We start from the raw sequence: 25,972 nt of genomic DNA, 5'->3' as shown, positions 1-25,972 counted from the left end.
GCAACACCGAAACATATAAGAACAGATATTCACTTCTTTTGTTTTGAAGCACTAAGCGTCAAGGTTTAAAAAATTAATTTTTCATGAAATGATTTTATTATTATGAATAATTTCAACAAACATATAAGAACAGATATTCACTTCTTTTGTTTTGAAGCACTAAGCGTCAAGGTTTAAAAAATTAATTTTTCATGAAATGATTTTATTATTATGAATAATTTCAACAAACATATAAGAACAGATATTCACTTCTTTTGTTTTGAAGCACTAAGCGTCAAGGTTTAAAAAATTAATTTTTCATGAAATGATTTTATTATCACTATATATAGTATAAAACAAAGTCGCTTCCCGCTGTCTGTCCCTATGTATGCTTAGTTCTTTAAAACTACGCAACGGATTTTAATGCGTTTTTTTTAATAGATAGAGTGATTCAAGAGGAAGGTTTATATGTATAATACATGCATAATATAGTAGGGAAACGCTGATAATTTTAGAGGTTTCTAATGTGGTTTCGTAAATAAACACATTTTTTTGCGCTTACTTTGCAAACGCTGACTAAACCCTACGAGATAGATCAAAATAATGTACCACAGTATTGTACATCTTAAAAAGGTCTACAAAAAAAGTCCGCGATGGTATATGTCTATCTGTTAGAGATAACCCACAATAACCATTTTTTATCCTTTACTTTTTATGAGAAATAATGGCTTATTTACGAAGTGATTTTAAGCAATACAGCATTAATCCTTATCCATTTAAGTACTTTTAAATACATTGTGCATTTAATATAGATCAATATGGCCCTTTACAGCATGTAATTTAAATGAATATTTTCGAAGATATTACAGACTTAAAATGCAGGGACATAGCGGTTGCGGCGGTACCGGCCGGGGGGCCGGTTTGTATTATCTAATGACAAAAAAGCTGTAAATGTTGTATATAAATAGTATTCAATAGTATATTAAGTATCAGCATTGCACCCTTGCGAAGCTGGGGCGGTTCGCTGGTTGTGAATAATTTCAACATCTTCCTCCTGTTATATTTTCAAATTCCGAGAAGTAGAAACGGTCATCAAAAGGCATTTTCCATGCGACGGAACCTATGTAAATGATTTTCCATTACAAATGCACAATAAAAATCGAGGTCGAATGCCGTTCCACGTCGTTCGATGGTATGCGATCGGTTGAAACATTTTTATTCAATCAAATTCTTCACAGTCCATCTTCGGCGGAGAGAAAGAGCACGCTTGCGAGTGACAGAGAGAGATAGATAGAAATGATGGCGACGGAGGAAACGGATGCCTCAACTGCGAGCGGAAATAAACAATTTGATTGTAACGTTATATCCGGCTTTCCAGCGGCTGTGCCAGGATGTGAAGAACCTGAGCGAGAAATCCCTTTGCAAACTCATTTTCGAGCCAATTTACCCCAACCCTTCGGTCTTAATCAACGTTTCTTCGGTTGCCATGGTAAGCAGCCTAGATTTTAATCGGCAACAAAAAGAAACGTTCAGCTACTTATCTATAGATTAGTCATCAACGCGTAGATCTCAAATTAATCTAATTAGATATATACGTAGTTTTGCCTCTAATTATCCAGGATGCTTCTAAAAAATATTACATTTAATTTAACATTCTACATAGGACATACGAGCAGCGTATTTCAAACGTGATCGAAGTAACACAGTAGGCAATATCACTATATAGTATAAAACAAAGTCGCTTCCCGCTGTCTGTCCCTATGTATGCTTAGTTCTTTAAAACTACGCAACGGATTTTAATGCGTTTTTTTAATAGATAGAGTGATTCAAGAGGAAGGTTTATATGTATAATGCATGCATAATATAGTAGAGAAACACTGATAATTTTAAAGGTTTGTAATGTGATGTCGTAAATAAACACATTTTTTTGCGCTTACTTTGCAAACGCTGGCTGAACCCTACGAGATAGATCAAAATAATGTACTAAAGTATTGTACACCTTAAAAAGATCTACAAAAAAGTCCGGGATGGTATATGTCTATCTCTTAGGGATAACCCACAATAACCATTTTTTATCCTTTACTTTTTATGAGAAATAATGACTAATTTACGAAACGATTTTAAGCAACACGGCATTAATTCTTAAATACTTTATGCATTAATATAGATCAATATGGCCCTTTGCAGCATGTAATTTAAATGAAGATATTACAGATTTAAAATGCAAACATAGCGGTTGCGGCGGTACCGACCGGGAGGCCGGTTTGTATTGTCTAATGACAAAAAAACTGTAAATGTTGTATATAAAGACATTCTGTAGTATATTTAATGTGTTCAGGGGGTATCTTTTGAAGATTTCCCCTCTCGATAATAATCTAAACAAAACAAAAGTATACATATTTAGTATCAGCATTACACCCGTGCCTAGCTGGGGCGGGTCGCTAGTATAAATATAAACGTAACAAATTATCTCTTAGAAATCCCAATAAATATTCCAAAAAAATAGGACCCCTCTATCAGGAAAAATATTTGTTTGGGCAGGATGTAAAGATGCAATTGTGAGAAAGACCAAAATGAGAACCGCTCCTTGATGGTTCTCTCGTCTATATCAATGTTGAATACCAATTTAGATTGAAATAGGAAATCCAATACAATATTAACAATTGTACTAATATCAGTAACTTGATACCATCAGAACGTTAACCAAACAATGCTCAATAGATACGTTCGACCCTTTAGGATTGTCTTCACGAAGAGCATTATGCATTGCGCTTAAACAGAATCTCTACACTGACGTGGGAGCGGTTGAATACCGTAATGTGTGGCGTACACGCGGTCTGATTAAAGTGATTATTGTGGCGCGCAATAAAACCGCCACATTAGCATTATCACTAGCCCTTTTAAGGACCTATCTCCAATATAAGAGCGTAAAACGCATTTCGCTCAAGTGCCTTTCTGCATTTCAACCAATTCCAACTTTAAAACCAGCAGACAGGTAGATTATGCAGACAAATACAGTCACAGACATTACGAAAATTCAAATGTACGCCACTGTACGTGTACGAAAGCCAGGGCAGGCCCTTTGGTTTCGAGAATTGACCTTTCTCGTTTCTGAGACAAATTTTGAACAAGCTCTACCTTTATGTTAAAATAACAGGGAAATACCTACCATTATGAATACATATTTCATTTCAGCCAAAAAAGGGGTAATAACTAGAGGATGAGTTATAGAGAAGGTTAGCAATGAAGAGGTATTAGAAAGAATAGGAAAACAGAGGATTGTATGGAAGTCAATAAGAAATAAACGAGATAATTTGGTAGGACACCTTCTCAGGCATGAAGGTGCAGTCAGAAACATATTAGAGGCAGAAACGAGTGTTAAGACGAGTAGAGATATATACTTCATTTACTTTCTCTAGCGATGTGCCCCTTCCAATGTCTTGGATGCGCGCTGGCAAAATCGTAGGTAGAGAGAAAAAAGCTCATTATACTCTCGATTCTTATTAATTAAACATACTTTTTCATACAGTACCTGCCAAAAGTTTTGTTTAATCATGAATAGGAGTGCGAGTCGAAAACAAGCGTTAAAGCCTTTAATATATCTTCAAATATAAATAAACATCTCGTTGATATTTTCAGTAGTAAATGGTACCAATAACAGCACACTTGAGCAATGCAATTGTAGTGGATAAAATGGTCAATTTTTCCGTGCAGTATTGTACGGATTATACGCTCCTCACCGGTTAAGAGTTTGGCCGGGAGTTGTCTGCTTCCTTTTCTGGCCTAGTGCTGTTCTTTTCTACTTTGCGCCGGTCAAACTGAAGGTCACATCGCTACAGAAACTAAACGAAGTATACCTAGATTAGATTACTGTTCACAAATAGTTAAGGATGTGGTTTTTTCTAGTTTTAGGAAAATGCAAAGATTAGCCAAGGATAAGAATGATTGGAGGTGCGTGTCCAACCAGTTTTTGGACTGGTGGCCTTATGATGATGATGATGATGAATTCTGCAGGTATTTCACTGCTGAATTGGCCGCTCGTTCGATATTACCGGACCTTGTTGATCGCGGTATTTGCTGACAGCTTTTGACTAATTAATTTTCGAAAGGTAATTTATACGCGACGATGTCGATGCTTGAATTACGAAAGATTTATGCTGCCGCTGGTTGGATGCGATGTACATATATATATATACACGTTGCAAACTTACTGCGGTATTCCACAGTCTAACGGGTTCACCTCTGAAATTTACTGTAATTAATGAAGTGAAGGACTTTCAATCTGTCTTCCTTCCTATCTGGTAATTTCCTTAATATTATATATGAAACACCATGTTCAGCAATATCTAATCATAGATGTAACTAGTTGACCGAACAGTCTCATCTACATATATATCTATATGCAATGTTATTCTAAGGTTCCGTACACACTTGCACAATCCAACCGCTTCGTTACGTAAACTAACCTCTTTTATTCAGAATGAAGTTAGTCGTTAACGTTAGTTACCTACATGTATCGAATGATGCAGAATAACCGCATCTTCCTGGATGAATAAGCAGTAAAATAACTGTAACGATTCTGATTTACAAGTTCAAAACTACAATTCTGTCATTTTGTTATTATCCAAACGAGTGAAGTTAGTCAATAATCAAATCGTACTGTCAACTACCCTTTGCCATGAGATAACATTCGCCTTTCTTAAACGCGTTGTAAAGACGTTAAAAGTGGGTCTTAGCCCTTATATTTTGCAACTTTCATACCTTAAACGTTCATGCCTTATTTAATGATGTTCTGTTAAAAAGTAACGATAATATTACAAGTTGTAACGCCTTTTTTAGAATGGGAATTTAAACAAAATTTAGTAGGTTACGAATTTAATCACAACTGGCGTATATGTAAATATATGTCACTATTATATATTATTATTAGCGATTAATTATGTTGTTTATTGTACTAAACAATGCAACGATAGACAGAGGAATGAATAGTGTTTAATATTCACTTAATTTCAAAAGATAGTGATTAATATAACGTTAAAGTTCTGTAAGAAATTCTGACCCATATTAATATCATTTAACGATAGATGTAATGAGCAACAAAACCCAACCTAACCAAGATAATTTGACAGCTGCTACAGACCATTCTAAAAGCATTAGCTCCGAAGCCAACTGAGCATAAAAGAGATAATAAATATTTATTTTTGCTAAATATGTTTATCTTAATACAAACAGATTCAAACTAATAATTAATTATCTGTGCGTTTTAGAAAATACTACAAATGGCGCAGTAAACGCCATCTGTAGCACGATGCTACATTTTGGTCTGTGTTCTGTCGGAGCTGTCGGCGACGCGCTGATGAGATCCAAAAAGATCGAAATCGCGATTCGCGTCTGGCAGTTTCGACAGAATACAGACCACTTCGAATTATTTTATTCAATTAATTATCTGTTGAGTATTTTTTTAAGATATATGTATATATCAAGCATGATACGATTGTTTACCATGGATGTGCATCAAAAATTTCGTACTCTCTTTCACCCTACTACAATGAGTTCCTCATCCCGCTGAACTAGGTTAATGTGGTTGAATACTTGAAGACTTCTTTCTATCAAGGGCGCGTATTTCTCGAGAGACGTACTCCTATAAATTTTTAACGCGTCAGTTCTATATAGCAAACAGCCCTTTTTTACCGAACATTGTTTACTTTCATCTACCATCTGACGCTTGAAAAACCGCCAGAGATTCAAACAAACACGATCTAACATAAGGAAATGATTTCACTTTATAACCACATTTTAATCGGAAGTGGGAGGAAATGAAACAAATGCCTTTTGGGACTCCAACTCTACTTAAGACGAAAATTAATTCTGCTTTAGTATTCGTCCGTCTGTTTGTATTTATGTTACATTTGATTACCTCAAATTATAATGATGGCAGCAGCTTCAAGGAGACGATAGAAAGTATGCACTTTGCTAGTATGAATTACAGATGAAATTAAACAGAAGCATTAATTAAAAAAAGAAATAAAAAAAGGACAAATAGACTAGTGAATGACACTAAAAGGGTTCCGTTTTTAATTCGGGCGTACGGAACCCTAAAAGCGAGTGGAAATTTGAATGGGTTTAAAGGGATGTTATATAATATGTATACAAAAGCTCAGACTAGGTTTAAGTCATACCTCTTCATTTATTACCAAAAAAGGGGATAATAAGTGAGAAATGTATTTCAAAAAAACACACAGGGAACGAATTTTATAGATACTATTATAGAAGACCAAAAGTGTTCCTACAACATTTCCAATGCACGGTTATGTTAAGAGACATAAGCAGTCAACATTGGTCTCTGGTTTTCATGAAATGGTATCATAAGTTTTAATTTATAGTTACGATAATTTTTCAAAAGTTTAAAGGTATTGGTAACGGTATTTGTTAACGACCGAAATCTTTAACGCCTGGAGTGAGGCACGTACTTGTCCAACTTTTTGTTAAAAAAGTTGTTGAGAAAGCCTGGAGAAAAATTATTCCTGCCACTCGTAACAATTTTTGAAAGACTGTGTAGAAGATCCACAATAACAGTAAAAATTCACCAGAGTTTTTAAAATTCAGAAAACTCATAACAATTATATTATCTAATTCCACAAAATGTACTCAGGTAGATACGACTACTTAACAACGGTCAGAAACCTAGTTTGTACGACATTGTTGTTTAAAGAATGGCTTCAATTTAGATTATTTACATGTCTTTTTCTAAACAACTAATACTACCTTTAATATACAAAATAGAGGAGTTCAGTTTCCTAACATTTTATCTAAAAATCCCGCAACATTTTCTGAGTATATTATTTCGGGACGAAGGGAAGCGAAATATTAGCATCCACAAGAAAATTTGTTACAAATATAAATAGGACACCAACTAACTAGGCGCCTACAATGACAAGGTCAAAAACAAAAAACAAAACTATGAAAATTAGATGTTACATGTTGAAAGAAATAAATTTGGCCAGAAATTTGGGTCAGTTTGTCAACATAATCCAAATGCCTTCACTCAACTGTTTACAAACGAAAGTATGCGTATTTTCTTACCTTGTTTTTAAGTCAGATTAGATCTTCAACTTCTCTCGGCTAAGTCATTTTCGAGTTAATGAAGTCAAAGTTCGAAATTGATAAAACGATTACCCGAGAAAAAGAAGATTCCGAACATTTTAAAGACAAAGAAAAAGGCAAAAGTTTCCAGTAATCAGCGATAGCACATCGTGGAAAGTGGAAATGACTAAATCGCCGCAAAACTTCCGGAAACCATTTACCACCACCATCAGGAACGGTGATGCGTTATTTCGAAACGTGTTGAAGGAACAACCGCGGTGAAATGAATTCAAAATCGAAACTCTCGCGTCGCGGTATAACTTTGAAAATGTTCAACAGGACGCAAGCGTCGTGGCGGACGTCGGATGGTTCTTCTTCTTTCGCGTCGCTTGTTGCATAAAAATTTGAAGATACGAAGCAAACCTACCGTCCAACAAAGCGAACGGATCTCGACAAGAATTGATTTACGGTCCCTTGAATATTATATTTTACATCATAACGATAAATAAGTTCTCATTCTAAAAGGACAACATAGTTTTCCAATCCTATTGGGTTTTATCAACTTCTTGTGAATATTTCTTACTGTGAATTCATCATCATAAAGTAATCAGTCCTAAGACTGGTTGGACACGCACTTCCACTCTTTCCTATCCTGAGCTAATCCTTCGCATTTCCCTAAAACTAGAACAACCCACATCCTTAACTATTTGCGAACAGTAATCTAATCTAGGTCTACCTCTACCCCTCCTAACTCCTGTTTCTGCCTCTAATATGTCTCTGACTAGACCTTCATGCCTGAAAAGGCGTCCTACCAACCTATCTCGCCTATTTTTTATTGACTTCCATAGAGTCCTCTGTTCTCCTATTATTTCCAATACCTCTTCATTTCTAACCTTTTCTACCCACGATACCTTCATCATCCGCCTATAACACCACATTTCGAACGCTTCTTACCTTTTCTTTTCCGCCGCGCCCACTGTCTATGTTTCGCACCCGTACAACGCCGTGCTCCAAACATTTACCTTTAACAACCTTTTTCGAATTTATAAATTAACCGTTCGCGAGTGCAAGTGACTTCTTTTTATTAAAGGCGACACAACCCTGCGCTATCCCCTGCCTTATATAATTCTAATTGTTTTACCCTATAATATAATCAGTGCATCCCCTCCATTCATTCAATTTATTTATATTATATTTATGTATATATTAGTTAAGAACATAAAACTGTTCGCTTTGAATACAATGTATTAATAATAAATTATTTTTCTGTAGGTAAGAACAATGGAAATTATAATAAATTACTACTCCATATGAAATATAAACGCAAACATTTATATAGTTTACCTACATTTTCATTCAGCATTAAACAAATTTGTTGATGTTTTTTCTTATAGGTGCATAGATTCCATAAAGTATCATACGGTGTTGCTAAATAAAAATAGTTTAAAAATGTATAGATATTTATATCAGTAATAAATACAAACATTCACATATTTCATCTATACTGATAGAAAAAGTTGGTTCTGGTCTTGTGGTCATAGTCTTAGGCTTGCATTTTCTAAAGACCAATACTAAAATGAAGGCCGAATGTGGAAGACCAGAATATATTACCTGCAAGTTATGCGCAATTTGCGCGAAGCAATTCACTAGAAACGTTTGTGGAAGAACAAAACTTGGCTTTTGCATCATCATCAACATCACCCTGCTCACAGATCGTTGCTTGTGCGTGAATTTTCAGCAGAAAACAACACACTAATAGTGCCGCAACCACCGTATTCCCCAGATCTGGCCCCGTGTGACTTTTTCTTGTTCACTGAAGAGGCCCATGAAAAGCCGACGCTACGCGACTATTGAGGAGATAAAGACGGGATTCAAGGAGAAGATGAACAAGATTGCAAAAAATTATTTTTTGAAATGCTTCGAGGATTGGAAAAAACGTTAGAACAAATCTATAATATCTACCCCATAGGGGGTGGGTGGGATCGAAAAAGGAGGTCTCCCCCACCACTGTACCATAAAAAGTTGGTGGCAGTCTCACGCCCATAAAAAATTATGGGGGTTAGATTGGGGTGGGGGTAGGGGGGGATCGAAAGAGGGTGGTCGCCTGAAATTCGCGATACTTTTTGAACAGACCTAGTAATCTTGCAATAATTTGGATATATTAACTTTGTACTAGAGGCCTAAATGTAAAAGTTTGAATAATTTTTTAACAATATTATTAAACAGTGCGTCAAAAGGATGGATCTTGAAAGCCAATTTACTCAATTTTGAAAGTGTTAGTTTCACGTAAGAGTAAGAATCGACCGCTTTGAAGAACTTTATTAGAACACCCTGTAGCTGGTGCATATGAAAATTGAAAATTATAAAATTAGCAACAATTAACCATTTATGTATATTTAATTAAGCATCACATATATAACAAACATGATAAATAATTGTTATCAGCGTTTTAGACACGCCATTTATTTGTTTCGACCACGTTACCGATAAAACCCAAATAACTAACTTCTTACCATCAGTAGCACGTACAAAAAATTTGAATAGGCACAAATACTTTACATCTACACGTTAGGTATGCGACGACGTTATTTTGTTTTACTGATTGGGTCAACAAGTGCAATATTGTTTCTTCTAACCACAGTCAATCAAAACGGTAAAAATTACGATGGTGAAAGTAGAAGTTCAATTAGTGTAAGCGAAAAAATCGAAGTGTATAGTTCAATTGACAATTTAATTGACTGTAGCGACAAAAAATTGGATTTTTTCATTGAGCAGCGTGGTGAATTTTTCATATTTTACAATTACGTTGTGGCAAAAAGGCAGTTTAGATGCCATGAAGCTGTCACATATACAACACAAGGGGATGTTACATTTCTGGACAACCTGATACCGCTCGTAGAAAGATGGAACGGTCCCATCAGTGTGTCTATTTACTCTCCCGGAGACGATTTTAAATTGGTCATTGACAGCGTAGCGTATCTCCGAAACTGTGGCAAAAGTTCGATTAAGATTAAGGAATTAGTAAGCTTTCATCTATTCTTCGAAGCGAAGTTCACCACAAAGGTATTTATCTCATTCGCGTTATTTTGAATTGATGTTAGTGCAATTTTAGGTAAAGGTCCAGATGATGCCCCCCACCCCTTTCGGGGGTGGAGGTGGGAGGGATCGGAGGAGGAGGAGGTCTTCCCCACCACTGTATCATAAAAAGTTAGTGGTGGTCTCACCCCCATAAAAAGTTATGGGGGTTCAAAGTTACTAAATATGCCAATTTTTATACATTTCTAGGCATGTAAATATTTATATAGTCATTCTTAAACAATATTCAAAGGTAAAACTAATGAAAAATACATAAAAATATTGAGAAAGTTATATAAAACATTATTTAAATATCTTTATCAATAGGGTAGGTTAGGTTAGGTTATCGGGTTTTGTTCAAGTGACCACCCTCTTTCGATCCCCCACCTCCACCTGCTTGAAAATAATTTTTTTATTGAATTTTATTTGAATTATAGTGTATGAAAACTGTCAAAATAATCAACTTTCAACCCCCATAACTTTTTATGGGGGTGAGACCGCCGAAATTTTTTTATGGGGTTTTACTCAGATGATCACCCTCTTTCGATCCCCCTTACCATCATCTAACCCCCATAACTTTTTATGGTACAGTGGGGGGGACCTCCTCTTTCGATCCCAGCCACCCCTACCCCCTTCGGGGGTGAGGGCCACCATCTAGACCTTTACCCAATTTTAACATAAAGAAAATCGCCTTGCAATCCGAAGTACAATTTTTTAAGGTATTCAACGAATCTTTAGCAAACAACACCAAAATCTACAAGGACGAAGTCAACTGTAGCAAAAACCCACCGTACTCCACTGTTAAGCATAAGGATTTGTTTAAAACCAAGAACAATCTGTTGTACCCTATAAATTTAGCAAGAAATTCAGCCAGGACTGCAGCCCAGACATATTTCGTATTAGCGTCCGACATGGAATTGTATCCTACTCCAAATTTTAGTTCAAAATTTATAGAAATGGTTTCTAAAAATGAACAGCTGGTTACAGGAAAACAAAGACAAGTAAACCTGAAACTTTCATCCGACTAAAGTTTTATGTAGATATGTATGTAAACCCATTAAATTTTTAGGTATTTGTTCTGCCAATTTTCGAGGTAACAAAAGATTCATCTATTCCTGAAAACAAAACCGTTTTGAAAGGCATGATCAACACAAAGCAGGCGTTCATATTCCACGAGAAATTATGCAGGTATTGCCACATTGTTCCTGGTTATAATGAGTGGATAAAAGATAACGGATCGTCCGATTTAAATGTCTTTACAATAGCAAAGAGAAACAAGAAGTATAGATTTTGGGAACCGTTTTTTGTAGGAACGAACAAAGATCCTCTGTTTGATGAAAGATTGACTTGGGAAGGTCAAAGCAACAAAATGACACAGGTATCCATTTTATTATTCAATTAATGTCTCGGAATTGTGTGAAACTGTCTATGGCGTGCTGATGAGATCTAATAAGTTCGAAGAGCTTTTACCGTGTGTTTGACTTATTTATGCTTTTCTTTTATAGAATTACATTCAGTGCGTTTTGGACTACGATTATTTGATCCTTAACAATGCATTCCTTGTTCATCGTCCTGGCATCAAGAAAGCAAAAGAACAATTGAAACAATTTATCGGACAAATTATAAAAACCAACAAATTTCTTAAGAACGAAATAAAACACGAGCTGACCCTTCTATACGGAAATAGAACTGGATGTGAACTTTGACCTTATGTAACAAATTAATCTATTGATTGATTGATACAAATGAATGATCGGCAAAATAAGTGAACGGTTTGCAAACCTATCGAGAAAGAAGATGATGCGCAAGTTAAAAAAAGAATGAGATTTGAAGTTTCTTTGATGATTGAAAACGATCTATAAAGCACCTGTTTCAATTTTGTATTACACACAATAAATAATAAATCAGAAATGAGTTTTAAACTATCAGTAAACAAAAAAAAAAAACAATCAATTTAACGAACAAATTCCAACTTTTTTACAAAATTCTTATCACTTCTGTTTTAGTTAATTAAATGTAAAGTTGAAGCTTACAATTTGATAATAAAATAAGTAAAGTACCCAACAAAACTTTTACACAATTAATAATCTTATCGCACTGATATCATCTATTTGTTCATATTACTTTACCTTTACTAACATTTTATTTCTTAGAAAACGATTTGAGTACTAACCTATTGTTAACATTATGTACAAAAATAATAGCACCTACGTAATAGCAAAGTCTTCTTATCACAAAAGTAGAAATAAATACGAAAGTTTCGACATTAAAGCCAACTAATTATCAGGTTTCTTTGTTGACAGAGCCTTTATTTAATGTCAAATTTCATTCTGATACCAATATAAATTTGCTATATTCGATTTGTGAATGATATAAACAATATTAGCATATAAGAAAGAGTTAGGACTAAACTGTTCCGATAACTCTTACAAAAATAATATTCGATCTCGCAAAAAAAATCGAGGTCAAGACGTACAGTCGAAAAAGAAAACCAATGTCAAGGTCAAACATGTTAAATAAAGACAATACGAAAACTGTTAGCCTGGTGATGGTCTTGCATTTGTTCATCACCACCAATCATAATCCTACCTTCAAAACCTTAAAATAAGAATATAATACACACATTAATCGCATATTTCTTGAATCAACATACGAGGGCGGTTCAATAAATACCCGTGTTAGATATGAAGACACCTGTTTTTTTATTTTTCAACATAGTCCCCTTTTAGAAAGATACACTTCTCCCAACGACCCTGCCATTTTTTTTACCCCTCCAAAAAATAAGTTTTCAATGGTAAAAGCATTTCTAACTTTTTCTTTGACATCTGCTGATTCCAATGTGTTTTGTAGTTCCCAAAATTACGAGGGCGGTTCAATAAATACCCGTGTTAGACATGAAGACATCTTTTTTTTAAAATTTGTTTTTCTATTTTTCAACATAGTCCCCTTTTAGAAACTCTCCAAAATCCCCCCTGTCTCGGCGATGACTTCCTCGTTTGAGCTAAATTTCTTTCTCACAAGTCATTTCTTCATGGTAGGGAACAAGATGAAGTCGCAGGGAGTCAAATCGAGTGAGTACGGGGTGTGCGGCAGCAAATGCATAACGTAATTCGTGCATTTTGGCGGCAACAACTCCTGATGAATGTGCCGGTGCGTTATCGTGTTGAAAACGCACCTTCTTTTTCGTCAAATGCGTCCGTGTNAATCTATGGTACTAGAAAAGGGTGCTATTTGGGATGAATAATCAAATATTTGGTACAAATTGCATTGTACAATTATATTTTACAAACAGAATCTCCAAGTTTCTCGTATCTGTGTATATATATATATACATTTTGAAAAGACTAAACTAACTCTTAATCCCTTAGTAATTTAAGTTTTATATTCTAAACTAAGTAATAGATGTAACTAAGATGATTTGTTATTTTTGTATTAGTCTGGTATTGATCTTTAATTTGCTTACCACTACCAATCATAATCTTACGTTCAATGTATTAAAATAAGAAATATATTTCTTGAATCAACGTTATTCTGCCTATCTAGATACACAAAATGTTTTCTAAGAAGTGTAAATCAGCCTCCAAAAATATCTATTGATTGAAATATACTTGTCAGCAAGTCCCAAAAAGATATTTCCAGTTCCTCTGAAGCTCGAACCCGTTCTACCTTTATTTCGTTTTAGTGATTCACCCCTCGGTTTCAATTAAACACAAAAGTTCGTATAGGAGCCCCTGTGCTGACAAAGGGACTCCTCCTGTACCGTGTATCTTCCGTCAACACGCGTAATTGCAGTCTTTGTGAAAGCACGGTGAATTACCTTCATGAATAGCGCGGTTACGAATAGTATTTTTAGACCACTCCCGTAAATATTTAAACCGCGCGAAGGTTTTGAGTGGGCTCGCTGGAGCACGCTCATAAAGGAATTCCACCTGAACTATAATGTATCGTCGGGAGCCACAAAAAAATTAAATCCCATCTGAACAGTCATGTACATACGTGCTCATAAAAATGACCTCAATCGTGTATACATCTGAGAAATATAACTCCAAAAACGCCGACAAATATTTTTCTACATTTTGGCCAAGACAGGTCTAATATAAATAATTCACGGAAAATATGTAACTAATTCAAAATCCTAGTTCCCGTGGTCGTAGTTGCCGAACAGGCCCCTCAACAGGACAGCGTTCCAAAATTGGGTTATAATAGTGTTTGGTTACAATAAGGACATGATTGGCAATTTTGATAGTTAATATTTATTTGGAAGACAGAACTGACTACCTTTTTTCCACTCTTCAAAACTGTTTGCGATTGGTATGACAGTATTAGAAGCAGGCAGGGTAAAAGTTAAAACTGAGGAAATGAAGAAGGTCGCTAGGGAAGTCAATAATAAAAAGACAAGAAGGGTGAGGTATATATATATTATATACTATAACCAGAAAGAGAATTACCGTGGGCATAAGTAGATCTTGATCAGGACCGGAATATCCCAGAAATGAGGAAAATTGACTTAAGGTAGGAATGGCTGGAGATGCGTGTCCATAACTAGATGTCAGACTAACCACCCTATGATGCTGATAATAATGACATCAGCGATTTTGCAGTAACAAGAATTCAGGCAAGAAAAGAAGATACACCACATTCTATAAATATCAGACCAGATATGAAAATTGTTTGATTGGTACATAAAACAATAGGTACTTATTAGTTCAACAGATCAATATCGGGATTGGTACAAGAACTAATTCCACAGAATAAAGTGCAAAACCTTGTACCTCTTATCATTCCAAATCTAAAATCTGAATCAATGCCACAACAGATTGCTAAATTAATCCAAATGGCATATTTAAAAACATTTATAGAAACCACTATGAGTTGTTTACAATGCAAACTTAAATCAACGAAAACGATAAGGAACTCAAATCAACTAGAAATGCAATCGAGAAAATCTTATCTTACGTGGCATTTAAAATAAAAGACACCCAAGTGGTTCGATATACAGTGCTCTCTATTACGGTGCGGAGGTGATTACATGTTCAAAAAAAATGTGTAAAATAGCAAAAATTTTCTTCCTAATGGCGTTTGCTCTTTTGTTTTATAATATAGTGAATTTTCTCAGAGTCCCAGGAAGTATCCTAACAAGTACAAGCCAATTCAGGAGAAGGCTGGTATCAGTAGCTGTTAACTGTAAGACAATGTTATTAATTGTAACGGTCCTGATTACATTGTTCCACTTGAAGGGAGTGATCAAACTGACGAAGAAAATGCCATTTTCCATAAAGTTTCTGAATTGACTCGGTGTAAAGATAAGCCGTTGAAAAGAAGCATTGTACAGCGAGGAAATTATTATGTTCTGTATAATTATGTGATGGCCGAAAGAAGTGTCAGGTGTTACGAATCAGTGACGTATTCAACCCAGGGTGATTTAAACTTTCTGGACAACCTGGTTCCCTTGGTAGAACGATGGAAAGGACCTGTAAGCGTTTCAGTGTATGCACCTGGTACAGACTTCCTTTTGGCACTACGAACTATTCAGTACTTAAGAGAATGCACGAGTCCACTCATCAAGGAATACGTTAGTTTTCACCTTTTCTTTGAGACCAAATATACGCCAAAGGTACACGAAATGTTTCGACAAATTTGCATCCATTTAGCACATCGTTTTGAAATAGCCTAACTTCACCTTGTGAAACGTTTGGTTTTGATTCTTGTGTAACAAGTAACGAATAATACCGAAAACGGATTACTTAAATTATAAATTTGATAAATAGTAGAAATTGAGTGCACATCTTAATTATGTTGATACTAATTTTGGCAACAATTTTTCCCTCATTAATTTGGGGTAGCGTGTAGTGCGTAAAAAATTGAAAAATGAAATTTCACATTAATATTTCAGCGTACATTTGTCTAGTAAATGATAATTAAGGCACTATTAATTTTGTTTCCAGCTTGCTTTTAATCCTCTACTACCTGACGATAATATGCAACAACAGGAATATATTAGGTGTGAGATGAAACCACCTTACCAAATAGTCAATCGCGATCAACAATTCAAAACAAAAAACAATCTACTATATCCTATAAATGTAGCAAGAAATACTGCAAGAGTGGCTGCCCAAACCCATTTTATCTTGTCATCAGATATAGAGCTCTATCCTTCGCCAAATTTCATACCAAAATTTTTAGAACTGATTGCCAAAAGTGAAGAACTTTTACAAGATTATAAACCACAGGTTTGTTTGATCATTCAATTTAGAAAAAGGAATTCATTATTGACCTTCTCTCTCAGTCACGAAAACTTTGTTGTGCAACCAATATCTTATTCAGATTCTTGGTATACTATGAGGACCAGGTCTTCCTTAAGGATTTAGTAATTAATTGTAGCAACATTATGAAAAAGGTTAGCATCAGTGCGGTAGAATATTTTACTGTTGTGCTTCACTGCTTAGAATGGTATTGGACATAGTTCAAAGTCTTCCTCCTTCAAGGACTAACGACAGAATAGTGTAAAACAGATCATCATCCATTCTATCTTCTTATTTACACAGTTTTCTTCTATAATCCTTTGCCTATCAAGAGTTATACTGTCTTTCAGGTGTTTGTACTTCCTCACTTCGAGGTGGATGAAGACAACGAAGTTCCAATGGATAAAACGACCCTTGTCAAAATGGTAGAGAATAAATCAGCAGTTTTCTTCCATGAACATCTTTGCAGAAGGTGCCACATGATTCCTTATTACAACCGCTGGCTGCGTACCCCAGAATCGGACAAGATCGACGTTTTTGGAAAGACCAAAAGATTTGGATTACGAAAATCGTGGGAGCCCTTTTATGTTGGAACCAATGATGACCCACTATTCGACGAAAGGCTTTCGTGGGAGGGTCAGAAAAATAAAATGACACAGGTACAACTTACAAAGTCATACATTAACCACAGGTTATTCTTTAAATCCCTAAAAAAATATTAGTACTGTTGTATTTGCTATTGAGCACGACTGGCACAGGTAAAAATTTATGAATGTCTAACCAACAAGTCAGATATCCCATTAAATTTGGGATAGGAACTAAGTACAACTATGAAGGCAACAGGGATCAACATTTGTCACATGTAGGTCACCTAACATACAGTGTCGTGTGTAATAGGTAACCCAACATAGTGACAAACAAGACTAGACGTCACATTCTGGATCTTTCTCGAACAAGACAGTCCCTACAAATAGTAGCAGAGAGATCGGAACAGTAGCGAGCGGCATGGCCTAGAGGTTTAGACCACTGCTTAGCATTCGGGAGGACGTCAGTTCGATTCCGGGTCCGTCTGCCTTGGTCCAAGTTTTTCTGTGGTTTCCTTGGATCACTTAGGTAAATGCTTGGGCAGTAATATTCCACAGATAGAGTCTTTCATTCTCTTCTGTCTTCATTTCGTCCGTCTCATCTTTCTCACCTGAACTACCACCCAACCATTCTCACGATTCCTGAAGGGAGGCTGAAGAGGGCCTTTCGCCCTACATTCCGGTGTAGTCCGGAGGGACTGCCCGCCCACCAACATTAGTGACCGGTGGGAACGAAACAACCAAAAGTTTATTTAAAAGGTTTTCGGAGCAGTAGTACGAGTTCGAGGTACGAGGCTATACAAGACGAAGTAGAAAGAGCGAAGATGCGACAAAGTGTGCGATACAGTGATTAATTATCAATGGCTAATTAATAATAATAATGTTAAGTAAAAAGTAAACAGTTAAACAAATTAGTCAGTAGTCAGAAAGGTGTTTAATTATGTGTCAAAAACGCCAAGCTTCCCCAATAAAGAATAGTCTTTGAATTGAGAAGGATTTGGACATGGATTTTTCTCCAATGTATTAGGAATTACATTCGGAATTACTATCCATAATCTAGCAGAACAACAGATTTCTCTTTTGCAAAATTTGACTCATAAAACTTTTCTTGAGTTTTATACACCGGGGCAGTCTCTATGATTAACTTAATTTTTTAATAAGTAGTTGAATAAGTCTTGGAATCGGAAAGTCCTCGGATACTATTTAATAACAATCATGCCCTCACAAGATTTCTTTTATTTTCAGAACTATATTCTTTGTATACTGGATTACACCTACATAATACTGGACAACGCATTCCTGGTTCACAAACCGGGGATAAAAAAGGCGAAAGTACAAATGAACAAATATATGGAAATTGTTAACGAAACGTCTGTGCTGGTAAAAAAAACCATTAAACCAGAAATTGATTCAATCTATGGTACTAGAAAAGGGTGCTATTTGGGATGAATAATCAAATATTTGGTACAAATTGCATTGTACAATTATATTTTTCTCGTATCTGTGTATATATATATATACATTTTGAAAAGACTAAACTAACTCTTAATCCCTTAGTAATTTAAGTTTTATATTCTAAACTAAGTAATAGATGTAACTAAGATGATTTGTTATTTTTGTATTAGTCTGGTATTGATCTTTAATTTGCTTACCACTACCAATCATAATCTTACGTTCAATGTATTAAAATAAGAAATATATTTCTTGAATCAACGTTATTCTGCCTATCTAGATACACAAAATGTTTTCTAAGAAGTGTAAATCAGCCTCCAAAAATATCTATTGATTGAAATATACTTGTCCGCAAGTCCCAAAAAGATATTTTCCAGTTCCTCTGAAGCTTGAACCCGTTCTACCCTTATTTCGTTTTAGTGATTCACCCCTCGGTTTCAATTAAACACAAAAGTTCGTATAGGAGCCCTGTGCTGACAAAGGGACTCCTCCTGTACCGTGTATCTTCCGTCAACACGCGTAATTGCAGTCTTTGTGAAAGCACGGTGAATTACCTTCATGAATAGCGCGGTTACGAATAGTATTTTTAGACCAGTCCCGTAAATATTTAAATCGCGCGCGGGTTTTGAGTGGGCTCGCTGGAGCACGCTCATAAAGGAATTCCACCTAAACCATAATGTACCGCAGGAAGTCGCACAAAAATTAAATCTCTTGTAAACAGTCACGTACATGCTCAAAAAAATGATCTCAATGTACACGCGAGATGAGCCGGTACCACGTAAGATAACTACGAAAATGCCAACAATTTTTTGTCCACATTTTTATCAAAACAGATTTAAGTAATATGAGTATCTAATTCTCGGAAAATACATATGTAACTAATTTAAAATCGCAACCCAAGTGGTTGCAGTCGAACGAACAGGACCGTCTTCAGGATAATATTCCAAAATTTGGTTTAAGATTTGCGGACAATATAGCAATACAAGCATTTGGTAAAGAGCAGTTAGAAACAGCCCAAAACAAAAGGGAACATTATTTTCAGAAGAGTATGGAATGAAAAGTGAGCACGGTGGGAAAGAAAAATTAAGTAGTGCCTGAAATGTGCCCTTATGAGCGAATGATGAAAATGGAAGGAGATAGGATAGACTAAGGCTAAGACATGAAGAACGAGTCGTAGCAAATATTTCCGAGAATAGAGAAAATTGGCTTAAGATATAAAGGACTGGAGGTGCATGACCAACCAGTTTTTAGACTGACGACCGACCCTATGATGATGACGGTGAGGATGATGATAATATCTGAAGCAATTTATTTAACAAATATTCCACACTTCAACTTTTGACGCCTGTTTTCCGGGAGAAGTGACAGTAATAGGAATTTGGGCAAAAAAAAAATAGATACACCACATTCTGTAAACACCACACCAGATATGAAAATCGCTTGATTGGTGGTTACACGCAGCAACAGAACTAATTCCATCAAATAAAGTGGAAAACCTTGTATCTGGTATTATTCCAATCTAAAATCTGAATCAACGTCAACGATAAAGAGTCGAATGAATTACACGGCGCGTGGAGCGTGGATCGGTATTTTACTTGTTCGTGAAAAAAAGCCAAAGAAGGACGCTACTGTTCGCTCCAGGTCTCATCAAACCCGTTGTCGACGCGCCGTGTAAATCCCATGTTACACGGCGCGTGGATTGCCAATCGCTCCATGTAACGGGTTGAGCATGGACACCCGAGCAGAGCGTGGATCGACGCTCCACGTGCCCTGTAACATGACCTTAACGAAGCAATTGAAAAATCTTATCTTACGTGGTACTTAAAACAAAATACACTCAAACGGTTTAAATCACAGTAATCTCTGTTAACTGTGCAGTTGTGATTGCATGTTCCAAAAAATCATGCTTAAAACAGCGAACGTGTTCTTCCTGGTGGCGATTATTTTATTAGTTTATAATATATTGAACTTTTTCGGTACCCCAGAAAGTATCCTAACAAGTACAAACCAATTCAGGAGGAGACTGGTATCAGTAGAAGTTAATCGCAAGAGTATACATGAACAAGATGCTGCAAACAATACAATTGATTACGTTGTTCCTGTCGAAGAAGGCGATCAAACTGAAGAAAAGAGTGCCATTTTCCACAACGTTTCAAAATCGACTCAGTGTATAGACAAGCCGTTGAAGAAAAACATTGAGCAGCGAGGAAATTATTATGTTCTGTATAATTATGTGATGGCCGAAAGAAGTGTCAGGTGTTACGAATCAGTGACGTATTCAACCCAGGGTGATTTAAACTTTCTGGACAATCTGGTTCCCTTGGTAGAACGATGGAAAGGACCTGTAAGCGTTTCAGTGTACGCACCTGGTACAGACTTCCTTTTGGCACTGCGAACTATTCTGTACTTAAGAGAATGCACGAGTCCACTCATCAAGGAATATGTCAGTTTTCACCTATTCTTTGAGGCCAAATATACTCCAAAGGTACAACAGATTTGGTTTTATATAGCACATCCTGCTAAAATAATCTACCCTAAAGGAATCAGTTCTGATTCACTAAATAATCGTTGTGAGTTTAGACAAATCTCTGTCTTTTAAGGAACCAATCTATCTAATATAATAATTTATTGTAGAGCACATTTGTCAAGCAAGTATTGCTAATTCCATTTACAGATTAATTCAACCCCCCTACTCGGCAACAACATCATGGAGCAACAGAAATATATTACGTGTAAAATGACACCACCGCACCAAATAGTCAGCCGTGATCAACAATTCAGAACAAAAAACAATCTGCTGTATCCTATAAACGTAGCCAGAAATACTGCCAGACTGGCTGCTCAAACTCACTTTATCTTATCATCGGATATGGAGCTGTATCCTTCACCAAATTTCATTCCAAAATTTTTAGAAATGATTGCCAAAAATGAAGAACTTCTGCAAAGTGACGAGCCACAGGTTTGTTTAATCATTCAATATTGGAAACGGAATTCATTAATGAACCTCTTTCTTAGTTCGCGAAATTGTATTCATGAAACTACTCCATAAGCTGCAATCACTGTCTTTTTGAGATTCCTACATAATACAACATGAAAACCTGGTCTTCCTTCCATCCCGTAATATTATATATAGGGTTGTTCGGAAAGTCATTTGGTTTTTTTTTTGTGGAAATGAAAGACAGTTTTCGTATAATAAATAAATACTTTACTAAATTATATATTGACCGTTCTGGTCCAATACCTTTTGCCATCTTTCTGGTAGTAGCATAATTCCACGCTCATAAAATTTTTGGTCTTTGCTGGCAGAAAACTGATCGAGGAGGTTTTTGACCTCCTCATTTGAGGTGAAGGTTTTACCGTCTAAAAAATTTTGGAGTGACCGGAACAAATAATAATGCGATGGTGCCAGGTCTGGAGAATATGGTGGGTGTAGCATTGTATCCCATTCAAGCTGTAAAAGCTTTTGGCGAGTGACCAAACTTGTGTGAGGTCTCGCGTTGTCTTGGTGAAACACTACACCTTTCCTGTTGATTAGTTCTGACCTTTTCTGTTGAAGTGCATCATTCAGTTTGTCCAGCTGATGACAGTAGACTTCCGAATTAATCGTTGTGTTATCCGGTAAAAGCTCAAAAAAAACGATTCCTTTAAAATCCCACCAAACAGACAGCATCACCTTTTTTTGGTGAATATCGGCTTTGGAAATGGTTTGAGCCGGTTCATCTTTTTTGCTCCATGACCTCTTGCGTTTGACGTTGTTGTATACAACCCATTTTTCGTCCCCAGTGATGATGCGCTTCAAAAACGGATCATTTTCGTGACGTTTGAGAAGCGAATCGCAGACGTCAATGCGGCGACACAGATTTCTCTCTGTGAGAACATGGGGAACCCATACATCGAGCTTCGAGGATAATCCCAGGCCTTTCAAGTGGTCATAAACTGTTGAATTTGATAAATTTAACCTCAATCCGATCTCACGTGTTGTTATTCGCCGGTTCACATCAACTAATGCCTTTATCGCGTCTTTATCAGCTTCAACCGGCCTTCCCGAACGTGGTGCATCTTCGACATCAAAATTGCCGGATCGAAATTTAGCGAACCAGTTCTGGCACTGGCGTACTGTCAACACACCTTCTCCATACACATCAGTCAATTTCTTTCTGGCTTGAACAGCATTTTTACCCTTTCTGTAGTAAAACAGTAAGATATGTCGAAAATGCTGCTTATCGCTCTCCATATTTAAAAGGGCACCAACCAAAAACTACTGCGTAGAATTAATTGGAATTTTTCACACACAAGCCTTGCTATATGAGCTCTCAAAGCATATAAAAATTATACGGCTTAAATGTGAAGTTGCGTGCAAAAGAATACAATTAAATCCTCTGTCGGGAAAAAACGAAATGACTTTCCGAACAACCCGATAATAAAAATTAGCACCATTGCGATAGAATATTTTACTGTATTGTTTCATCTCTTAGAAAGGTACGAAATGACCCCTACTCAGTTCAAAGACTTCCCCATTCAAGAACTGAAACCAGTAATGGTAAAACAGCTTGTCCTCCATTCCATCATCTCTTTATTTTTGCGTTGTTAGGGGGAACTCCCGATAAATCCAATTGTCTTCTATAATCCACAGTTTACCTAGAGTCATACTGTCTTTTAGGTGTTTGTACTTCCTCACTTCGAGGTGGAAGAAGGCTACGATGTTCCAATGGATAAAACGACACTTGTCGAAATGGTGCAGAATAGATCGGCAATTTTCTTCCACGAACATCTTTGCAGAAGGTGCCACATGGTGCCTTATAGCTACCGCTGGTTGAACACCCCAGAAACCGACACGCTCAACGTTTTTGGAAAGACCAAAAGGGTTGGATTTCAAAAATCGTGGGAGCCCTTTTATGTTGGAACCAATGATGACCCACTGTTCGACGAAAGACTTACATGGGAAGGTCAGAAAAATAAAATGACACAGGTACAACTTACAAAGCCATAAAATATCTACGTATTCACGTCTTATAGATCCCTAAAACAATAACCAGGTATCCTACTGAAATTGAGAAATGAACTTAAACTTTGAAAGCAGCGTAGAAAAATACACTAAAATGTCAAACTGCCCTAATACAGTCTCCCTATGTCATTAATTAGAAAATAATCCCTTTTGTACAATTTAATCATGAAGCATAAGAATAGACTCTGAATTGGGTAGAATTTGATTTCCCTAGACTTGCTAGTTATTTATCTCTCACTTTTTGGGTATGGATTTTCTGCAATGTATTAGGAATCATCTTTAAAATCACTATCCATAATCTAGCAGAACATGCTATCCAAAAATGTTCCTTTTATTTTCAGAACTATATTCTTTGTCTACTGGATTACACTTACTTAATACTGGACAACGCATTCCTAGTCCATAGACCGGGGATAAAAAAGGCAAAGGTACAAATGAACGAATATGCGGAAATTGTCAACGAAACATCTTTTTTCGTAAAACAAACCATTAAACCAGAAATTAATTCACTGTATGGTACTAGACCAGGATGCGATTTGAAGTGAATAATCCCCACAAGTATAACGCAGTATTGTTTAATTAGATAATTATATTTTGCAAACAGAATCTCCCAAGTTGCCTATATCTGTATGTTTATACTAAACTAACTGTAAGACCTTAACCAATCTAGATATTATACATTGTAAATGAAATAACTTGCAGATATGCCTATTATACTACATTAGGTAAAAATATAATATTGTTTTTAAAGCTTTTGTATTGTTGTTATACTTATGAGTTCTTATAGTGCAAACCGCTTGAAAACTTTATTGTTTCATTCCCAACAACTGATGCTAGTGTGCGAGCTGTTCCACCCTTTCATCAGTTTCCTTTAAGAGCGTTAAAATTCTAGAATTTTAATTAAAATACAACATCCTGGTAGTAGGTTTAAAACGCATTTTCAACTTTTAATTAGACGTTTTAATAGTCAGCTAATTCTACGTAAAATGTCGTATCATGAGAGAAAAGGTTAGATGTTTTCGAAATGTGGTGTTACAGGCGAATCATAATGGCGCAATGAAAGCTAATAATAAATAGACTGATAGGGCACCCCAGGAATGTAGGGCTGGTGGGAATTGGAACGAGTGAAGGTACGTATCCAATCAGTATTAGAACTGACGATTTTTTGATGATGGTATTGATATATCACCAGAGGAGGTAGCCGCACCGGTTTCCATTATGAATATACCTGGTCTAGTACATTATACTTCGTTTAGTTTCTGTAGCGATGTGACTTTCAGTTTGACCGGCGCAAAGTAGAAAAGAACAGCACTAGGCCAGAAAAAGAAGGAGACAACTCTCGGCCAAACTCTTAACCGGCGAGGAGCGTATAGTCCGTACAGTACTGCACGGAAAAATTGACCATTTTATCTACTACAATTGCATTGCTCAAATGTGCTGTTATTGGTACCATTTACTACTGAAAATATCAACGAGATGTTTATTTGCATTTGAAGACATATTTAAGGCTTTAACGCTTGTTTTCGACTCGCACTACTATTCATGATTGAACCAAACTTTTTGCAGGTACTGTATGAAAAAGTATGTTTAATGAACAAGAGTCGAGAGTATAATGAGCTTTTTTCTCCCTACCTACGATTTTGCCAGCGCGCATCCAAGACATTGGAAGGGGCACATCGTTAGTGAAAGGAAATCAAGTGTAGCTTAACCATTTAGACATTATGTACTGAGTGAAATTTATAGAAATTATATAGACGCGTTGTCTTGGCTCGCATTTTCTGAGTGGATATGATGATGAGTTACAAAGTAAAGACAAATAATTTACATTACAGAAATACCAGAAAAATGTACACGACCTCCACTTCGTCCTATCTTGAGATGATCTCTGCATTTCATGAGAACTCTAACTGTTTGCGAACAGTAATATAATAACAAAATTAATTCTTTTTTCCGCTGTTTTATTTTATATTTTTCGAATGGCTTTACATATGTATCTTATGTTGCACAATGGGTTGCTTCAAGTTTTGGGCACTCTCGAATGGAAATAGTATTTGGAATTTGTGTGAAGAGACTGCAGTTTGGAAGGAAGCTTGCTGGTTGTCTTATATGGTGACCTTTGCATCCATTCTGACTGATAACTACCCCTATCTAACGAAGCCAAGCGAAACATGATTGAACCTTCCCTTGTAGGGATTTGTGTTATTCCAGGAAACTGACTTACTCCATTCGGATCTACAAATTGTCGATGATACTCTTCATTTTCAAAGTATCCTTCGTCCGCCTCAGCCACTTCTTCTTCCGCTTCTTCTTCGCCCTCTGTTGCATCCCCACCGGATATATGGCGCGAAAAGTGGTTGGACCAGTTGAAAAATTTGGCAGAGATTACCTTGCGTGTATTGTAAATGCCACTGGTAATATTCTTTGACGAAAGAAGGCGAGTTCCCGTTACTAAATGACTTGGAAGCATGATTATGAGATGATTCTTTAAGATTGATGACACCAATGATTTTGTGATTGACTTGTGTGACACAAAAGCAAAACCTACTTGGATA

The 25,972-nt window shown here is 36.2% G+C and overlaps 4 protein-coding genes across 6 annotated transcripts in view; 3 read left to right on the top strand and 1 right to left on the bottom strand.

Annotated features, from left to right (window-relative positions):
- LOC108734684 (muscarinic acetylcholine receptor gar-2) overlaps positions 1-25,972 on the bottom strand; it is a 155,827-nt gene that overhangs the window by 41,122 nt on the left and 88,733 nt on the right. The window contains exon 1 of one of the 3 annotated variants that reach the window (XM_025976522.1): positions 7,063-7,587. The exons of the other annotated variants lie outside the window; for them this stretch is intronic. The gene's annotated coding sequence lies outside the window, so the exon portion shown is untranslated. Of the gene's footprint in view, positions 1-7,062; positions 7,588-25,972 lie in introns of those variants that run through there. 3 annotated transcript variants of the gene reach the window in all.
- Positions 9,176-12,041, top strand: LOC108734693 (beta-1,4-glucuronyltransferase 1-like). Its single transcript, XM_018466341.1, has 4 exons — positions 9,176-10,125; positions 10,857-11,138; positions 11,207-11,515; positions 11,643-12,041. The coding sequence occupies exons 1-4, from the start codon at positions 9,637-9,639 to the stop codon at positions 11,841-11,843; spliced, it is 1,281 nt and encodes a 426-aa protein (XP_018321843.1). The 5' UTR covers positions 9,176-9,636; the 3' UTR covers positions 11,844-12,041.
- On the top strand, positions 15,120-24,031 carry LOC108734740 (beta-1,4-glucuronyltransferase 1-like). Its single transcript, XM_018466403.2, has 6 exons — positions 15,120-15,709; positions 16,083-16,367; positions 16,424-16,534; positions 16,730-17,038; positions 18,209-18,453; positions 24,014-24,031. The coding sequence occupies exons 1-5, from the start codon at positions 15,503-15,505 to the stop codon at positions 18,410-18,412; spliced, it is 1,116 nt and encodes a 371-aa protein (XP_018321905.1). The 5' UTR covers positions 15,120-15,502; the 3' UTR covers positions 18,413-18,453; positions 24,014-24,031.
- Positions 18,473-24,175, top strand: LOC108734683 (beta-1,4-glucuronyltransferase 1-like). The gene is made up of 4 exons (XM_025976558.1): positions 18,473-20,900; positions 21,090-21,374; positions 23,076-23,384; positions 23,762-24,175. Exons 1-4 carry the CDS (start codon positions 20,304-20,306, stop codon positions 23,963-23,965), a joined length of 1,395 nt encoding a protein of 464 aa, XP_025832343.1. The 5' UTR covers positions 18,473-20,303; the 3' UTR covers positions 23,966-24,175.

Source organism: Agrilus planipennis, unplaced genomic scaffold, assembly GCF_000699045.2.
Source record: "Agrilus planipennis isolate EAB-ADULT unplaced genomic scaffold, Apla_2.0 scaffold66, whole genome shotgun sequence".
Lineage (NCBI taxonomy): Eukaryota > Metazoa > Arthropoda > Insecta > Coleoptera > Buprestidae > Agrilus > Agrilus planipennis.
Note: the sequence above shows the minus strand (reverse complement) of the source record. Positions and strands in the feature narration are given on the sequence as shown.